Source organism: Microtus pennsylvanicus, chromosome 8 (assembly GCF_037038515.1).
Source record: "Microtus pennsylvanicus isolate mMicPen1 chromosome 8, mMicPen1.hap1, whole genome shotgun sequence".
NCBI classification, from domain to species: Eukaryota; Metazoa; Chordata; class Mammalia; order Rodentia; family Cricetidae; genus Microtus; species Microtus pennsylvanicus.
The window spans coordinates 58,931,389-58,938,832 of record NC_134586.1 but is presented as its reverse complement, the minus strand read 5'-3'; the positions used below and the strand labels follow the sequence as shown (position 1 = coordinate 58,938,832).

General features: G+C 46.7%; 1 protein-coding gene across 1 annotated transcript; it reads right to left on the bottom strand.

The window, feature by feature from the left end:
- Positions 1–310: 310 nt before the first annotated feature.
- On the bottom strand, positions 311–4,705 carry Gkn1 (gastrokine 1). The gene is made up of 6 exons (XM_075981868.1): positions 4,694–4,705; positions 3,266–3,316; positions 3,041–3,178; positions 2,161–2,270; positions 1,167–1,315; positions 311–408 (listed from the first exon to the last, which is right to left on the bottom strand). The coding sequence occupies exons 1-6, from the start codon at positions 4,703–4,705 to the stop codon at positions 311–313; spliced, it is 558 nt and encodes a 185-aa protein (XP_075837983.1).
- Positions 4,706–7,444: the final 2,739 nt, after the last annotated feature.

The following is a 7,444-nucleotide window of genomic DNA, read 5'->3' as shown; positions in this document are numbered from 1 at the left end:
GCTATTTCATACACCTGCAAGAGAGCAGTGGCAAAGTCTGAGCCCATCCTCAGGCTGTGTGTCTGGAACCTCTGAAGGGGTTCTTTCTAGGGGAGATGTCTTGAATACAGACTGACAGGCATGTCTAACATAGACTATGTGGCACTTCCATAGGAATCATGAGTTTGTTAGTACAAACTGTATGTGGTCCCAGGTGGTTTATTGAGTTGTAAAGAAGTAAATCAACCCTCAGAGAACATTCTCATAGTTGTGTGTAGCAATTGTCAGAGCCCACATTTTATTTCTCTGATGAGCAAATCCATAGTGACTTCTAATACATTTCCTCTGATGTTCCACAGAAGGACATCCGCAGAATATAGAGTATGTTGGCAGTATAGCACTTCTTTGAGTAGAAAGGCTGGTTTGGTCCTGGCAAAAACAGAAGACTGGATCAATGGCTATCCTGGAACTCTTTGGGGACTGTGGGGAGTTTCACACAATTTCTAAGGAACACGCTCACTTCAAAATCTCTCTTTCTTTTTCCTCTCTACTCCCTCTGTTACTTTGTCTGTGTCTCTCTCTGTCTTTCTCTCTCTTTCTCTCTATCTCCGTTTCTCTTTTCCTCTCTCTCTCTCCCCCCCTCTCTCTCTGTCTCCTGTTTTTCTCTTTTCCTCTCTGCCTCTCTCTGTCTCTCCATCTTTCTCTCTCTCTTTCAAAGATGTGGAAAGTTGCACTTAGATTAGGTTCTTAACTTGTGGATAATATTCTTTGAATGTCAGGAATAAGTATGGAGCTATAGGAAGTCAATAAATTTTATTAGCAGTCTCCTTTCATTTAGCCATCATGCATTTATGTTTTCTTCTGAACACATTTGGAGTTTATTCTACATCCCACCCACCCAAGAAAGACAGTATTCTATAACACTTAAACACAGAACTAGAGCCAAATGTGTCGATTAACTCTGACAAAAGCTTTGTGACCTTTTTCTGTGCTGTAGTTTTCATAAAGTAGGACTCAGTAGAACCTGTGGATTTTAAGATTACTTCGGGGAGCTTATGAACTAAGACTTCTGAAGTCTGCTCTGATGTTCAACCCCTCATGATTGGTGCCATCTATGGTCACACTTTAGAGAGCCTGACGACTCCACCAGCACTGACTTGGGGTGAACAGCGTCTGGGGGTACTCACCTGGAATCTCCTCGGCTACATAGGTTGGGATGCCCTGGCACATGCCAGCAATCTTTGTCCCAAATGGACTCAGGTCTGCCACTCTGGTAGGACTGATAGAGTACATCAGTTCCTTGGGGGATGCTCCTTCAGGTCCTTTACCCTGAAGTCGAGAGTGAAGAGGAAAGGAAGAAAATGAAGGAGTGCTGAGTCTGGGGATTTACTCATCGTAGGGTCACAAGGGCAGCAGGGGCATTTCCTGGCTGACATTTTTTTTTTTGTAGAAAACCAAGGTGAAGAGACAATTTTAGCTTTGAACATCTTGGTGTTTCTATGTGTCCTGATGGACTTAGTTTGAAATCTCAGTTGCTCAGGAAAACAGAAGTCTGAAGCACAACTGCTCTTTGAGATTCTAGGGTAGGGCTTTGTGATATCTTCTGAGGATGGGGCTTATTTACATTCTCTACCATACCAGCCATACAGACCAATTTATCACTTTGAAGACCAGCTCAGACATCAGACTGAAAACCGTGGATTCCCTCTTTATATCTACTGCAGCTCCAGCTGACGAGGATACAGAACACTTGGTTAAATCTGATTTTCAAGCAAGCAACGAACCCTGTTAGTGTTGAGACTATCTCAAATATTGTATAGGACAAACTTAGACTTTCAAAATGATTTCTTTTTATCTGGAAATCCAGCTCACCTAGGTAGTCTCTCTATTTGCTAGTTCTGATAACCCTAGCTATTGCAGGAGTGTGTCCTTGAAGTACTGAGGGCTTGCACTGAGCTGTGCAGATCTTTGGACCTCAGCCCTACAGAGACAGGTGTGAGCCATGGCATCTGACACAGCGGAAGCTGCCCCCACTCTGGCAGTCACCTAGCATTCTTTACACTGTGCCATTTACCATCACAAACATGCTGCCGTGCTGTGCAGAGAAGGAATGGGTGCGACTTCATTATTTACCGGAGACCGTGAGACCCCTCACTCCGAAAGCAAAGGCTCATCTTTACCTTTTGCTCCTTGGCCAGCATGCCAAGGTCTTGAAGGGAGGGCATGACATTCTTGTTCATTTTGTGCACAATGCATGATTTCTTGGCAAAGAGTCTGGTTGCTGCAAAACTCTGTGAAAGAAGAGAGAAGACAGTGAGGCGCGGGTTCCCCAGGAGCTTTCTCACAAGTCACAGCTGAGAGAAGCGGAGCTCCAAGATCACAAAGGAGCTGGGATGAGTCCTTGGGTCCGGCTGTCCTGCATGTGTGCCTGTGGTTAACATGTGGAGACAGCCCGCAAGCTCTTAGAGGGCGGAGATAGGGCTCTAACCTACTACCTTGACTTCAGTTCTAGCATGGTAGGGGGCAGTGTGTGTGTGTGTATGTGTGTGTGTGTGTGTGTGTGTGTAGCTCAAGTAAACTTTTTAAGGCTGTTCCATCTTAGTCTACTTCCATATTTGATGTTTTTAGAAGGCAGGGAAGATAGAGTTTGTTTTCCAAAGGTACAAATTTAAAGACTAAAGTAGTAATTTCAGGGTGGAGTCAAGTGGCGCTTAGCTTTCCCTTCTCTTTCAACTGATAGCGCTGTTCCTATTTCACTTGGTCTCTTTGAGTTAAAGATGAAATAGTGGGTCCTTCATATCACAGAGGCTCCCTGCAGAGGAGACCAACAGATCCTTCCTTGTATTTGTCTTTGAACATAGTTTCCTTGCCCTGGTTGGTTTGAATGCTAACCTATTGGGTGACGTTGATCACCAACAGTTATGTGTAAGACGTAAACTCAGCTGAGCAACATGGGTGTTGTTACTGGTAGCTATAAGGCTCATGGGTAGCCAGAATTTACACTGAGGGTTTAATGGCCGGTGAGCACACCGTATCTTTGCCCTGTGTGTCCAGTACCTACATTTTCATAGTCCCAGAGGGAATTCCAGGAGTCCCAGCCATTATTGTTGTCCACGTTGGCCACGTTGTGCTGGTTGTTGATGCTCACGGACTGCTGACCACTTCCGTCCATGTTGTTGTCGTCGCTGATGTTGATATTCTAAAATGTATAAAAATGGGAGCTGATTTAAGATCACCTTTCTTTGCTAATGCATCTTGGTAACAGCCCTTAGAAAATGAGACTTACGTAAGGATGACCAGGAGCTACGAGGAGCCCGAGCAGGCCGACGAAGAGCATCTGAAAGTACAGACAACAGGGCTGGTGGTCACGCTGTGTATAGCATCCACTACCCCCTCAAAGCTCACCTGAAAGATCTACTAATTTTACCAACGTGCCAAACCATCCATGTTTTCTTCTTCCATCTTGAATTTTTAACTACAGAAAAATTTGATAATAATAAAGAATTGTTGATTTAGTATAATTATATTAATATGTAGTTAAAAATTTTGAATTAGACGCTGAAAACTGATGAATAAAACATAAATTAATGCATGAACAATGTAATGAAAACTCTGGAAATCACTTCTGAAAACTGCTTTTTTTTCTTTGATCTGGGAAGTTTTCTTCCTAACAGGAGACCTCGTATCATTTTCTTAGTAGCTTAAGTGGTTCCATTATTTTTATTTTCAGCTTAAGAAAGAGTCAAAATTCGTCTCTCAAAAAACCAGGTAGGTGTGGAAGACTTTTCTGAGCACAATGTTGTCTCCTGTTCACAAGACAGCTACTGAGGAGTAAAGGGCCCTAGACCAGTGGTTCTCTTCCTGTGGGTCGCGACCCCTTTGGGGGTCAAACAACCCTTCCATAGGGGCCACCTAAGACATTCAGAAAACACAGATATGTACATTATGATTCAAAAAAGTAGTAAAATAACAGTTATGAAGTAGCAACGAAATCATTTTATGGCTAGGAATCACCACAACATGAGGAACTGTGTTAGAGGGCTGAGTATTAGGAAGGTGGAGAACCACTGCCCTAGACAAAGGCACGCCCCTGCTCAGGGCAGAGCTAGAAGAGATATCCCGACCCTGGCCTGTGCTTGGCACTCCCCCTGTTTTTATTCATCCTGTTCTGGGGAGGACATTTCTAGGCCACAGTTACATTTATGATCCCATCCTAAGGCAGAGCCCACCCAGTGTGCCGCAATAGAAAATGTCCATTGATGTCAGTCCCTCTGCATCCTAGGACTTCAAAGGAAAATCTGAGCTTGCTTCACCCCAGACAGAAATGCCTGGACAGGGCCTGAGGATGCTTATTTCTTAGAGGGCCAGTTAACAGCCAAGAGTGTTGAAGACTGGTTTTGATGACAGTGACATTCCAGTTTGACCAGAACATTCCCAGGACTCTTGGCAAAAGCAGAATCAAGGAGAAGAAAGATCAGACACTTTCTGGAGCCCAGAGACTGCTTGTGCTGGGTAGAACCCTGGAGCAGGTGCTGTGGAAGGCAAATCTATTGCAATTAGCTTGTGCCAGACCCTCCTTGGGCAACTATTCTTCTTGTAAATGCCATGATTCCATGAAAAGGAAAGAATTATTTCCATTATGGCAACAGCGCCATAAGACCAACCCTTCTCTCCTCCCTATTAATGGTTTCCAGTTGTATAAGATCTGACTTACTGTGAACTTCATGTTGTCAGCGGTGAGGTGGAGTGGAGAACAGGCAGGCACGCTTGCAGACATGCAGCCTTCTGGTATTTGTACCTGGGCAGCTTTGCTCAAGCTAGGTGTGCTCAGGTGGAGCCCACCGTTTATCTCTGACTCCTTCCTGTATCTGCACGGCAGTCGAGTCCCCGGAAGCCGTTAGCTGCGTGGTCAGCATGGGGCTTGGACTGGATGCAGTCTGACTCATCACCGCTGTAGGTACCTCAGTAAACTCAGCATGATATGTGATAAGGTCTGGCTCAATCGAAGCCATGGGTGTGGGTATTGTATGCATTGCCACTGCTCAGATTCAAGAAAAGAGTAATCCCTAAAAGCAAACACCTCCCCAGATGAGATCTGTGTGCATACCTGCCCTCCTAGATGCCGACTCCCGTGGGAACGCCTGAACAGCTTCTCTTCCTTCCCCTGACCTGACCTGTTGTGAGCTTTCCCAGATCTTTCCGTCTGTACCTCCCCTTTCCTAAGACCCCTGAGCGTGCTCAAGTTGCATCGAAAGCTTATTATCAAAGCCAGGGTGTGAGAGATGATGTTCTTGGCTGTGAAATGGATCTCCAAGTAAGACTGGTCCTTGTGCCCTGCCCAGACATTTCCACCCACGTCATGAGTGGCTTGCACCAAACCCTCTCACATCGTTCATCTCTGGGGTTCTCAGTGGTAACACCAGACACCGGGTTAGAGCTCTGGGGCTGTGGCAGAACTTTTCCCCATCTACATATCCAGCAACCAACCCTTGCCATTACATCTCAACACTGCCTCTCCACTCTGGTCTTGACCATGATACTCCTTAATGGACTTTTACCAGAATTGTAGGACCAGCAGCCTCATCCCAAGTCTCTGATATTTCAATGTATGCCCTTCATTTTCCCAGTGCATGGAAAGTACAGAGACATTACTCTCCAAACCTTAGAAACTTTGACCAGTGGTCCTTCCCAAAAAGTTCAAGTTTGTTGAATGGCACCCATGGGACTTCCTAAAGGGGTTTCCAGCTCCCCCAGCTGCCTCTGTCCTGGGTGCCTGGCACACACCAAGAGTCCCAGGCTGTCAACTATTCAAGGCATCCCTTACGCACTCAGCCTTTCTCCCTCTGCCTCTCTTCCTGGAGTGTTACTTGGCAAACGCTTTTGTCATTCCAAGCTCCACATTGCTGCCTCTATCAGGTCTTCCTCGTTTTCTGAATGGGAACTTCTTTCATCGTCTCTGAGTGCTCTCAAAGAGCTGTCTTCTTATTTTAGCCTCTAGACAATGACATTTTTGAACACTATATTAAAATAAGGGAAGTTTTCTCTGAGGGGAGAGAGCAGAGACTGTCACCTGGGAAAATGAGAAAATGCTCAAAGTGGTTTTGAAAGTGGATTAATACTTATTTTTTCCCCTGTTCTCTTCTACAACTGAAGCTAGTGGTTAAAGTTTGACAAGGGGGGAAATGTGTGTTTCATTAGTTCTGACCCACAGATTTCTACTCTGAAAACCTTCTTGTGTCCAGAACCTTCCTCTCCAGAGCCTTCCTTTCCTACATGGGCCAGGTCTACATGGTTCTGAAGCTCGGCTCACTGTCAATGTCTTCCAGAATGCTGGAAGGGCTGGATGAGAACAGCTGGGGTAAAAGTGGCCTGCTGTTTTAATTCATCCTCAGAAGATTTCAGGTTCATTCTTTAACTGTACAAGGCCAAGAGCCTGGGGCTGGGTGTGGGGAGCAGTGGAGATGTCGTCCTCTGCTTCAGAGACTGCCACAGCTCTGTGGGGGTCAGAGTGGTAGCGTTGACCCTGCTTTTAGATTTGGCCTCCGATGGTGATTCAGGGGACCCGTCCAAATCCCAACACAGTGTTGTGTGCCATACCTCTGCTGGTGATTTGGGGGTCCCTGTCCAATTCCAGCACAGTTTTGTGTGTCACGCCTCCGGATGTTGATTTGGGGGTCCCTGTCCAGTTCCCAGCACAGTGTTGTGTGTCACGCCTCCGGATGTTGATTTGGGGGTCCCTGTCCAGTTCCCAGCACAGTGTTGTGTGTCACGCCTCCGGATGTTGATTTGGGGGACCCTGTCCAATTCCAGCACAGTTTTGTGTGTCACGCCTCCGGATGTTGATTTGGGGGTCCCTGTCCATTTCCAGCACAGTGTTGTGTGTCACGCCTCCGGATGTTGATTTGGGGGTCGCTGTCCAATTCCAGCACAGTGTTGTGTGTCACGCCTCCGGATGTTGATTTGGGGGACCCTGTCCAATTACAGCACAGTTTTGTGTGTCACGCCTCCGGATGTTGATTTGGAGGTCCCTGTCCAATCCCAGCACAGTGTTGTGTGTCACGCCTCCGGATGTTGATTTGGGGGTCCCTGTCCAGTTCCCAGCACAGTGTTGTGTGTCACGCCTCCGGATGTTGATTTGGGGGTCCCTGTCCAATCCCAGCACAGTTTTGTGTGTCACGCCTCCGGATGTTGATTTGGGGGTCCCTGTCCAGTTCCCAGCACAGTGTTGTGTGTCACGCCTCCTGATGTTGATTTGGGGGTCCCTGTCCAGTTCCCAGCACAGTGTTGTGTGTCACGCCTCCGGATGTTGATTTGGGGGTCCCTGTCCAATTCCAGCACAGTTTTGTGTGTCACGCCTCCAGATGTTGATTTGGGGGTCCCTGTCCAATTCCAGCACAGTGTTGTGTGTCACGCCTCCGGATGTTGATTTGGGGGTCGCTGTCCAGTTCCCAGCACAGTGTTGTGT

Coding starts and splice junctions, on each gene's coding strand:
- Gkn1 (XM_075981868.1), bottom strand. Junction 3,179..3,265: donor TAGCTCCTGGTCATCCTTAC/GTAAGTCTCATT, acceptor TATACATTTTAG/AATATCAACATCAGCGACGA. Junction 409..1,166: donor TGTAGCCGAGGAGATTCCAG/GTGAGTACCCCC, acceptor TGTTTTTGCCAG/GACCAAACCAGCCTTTCTAC.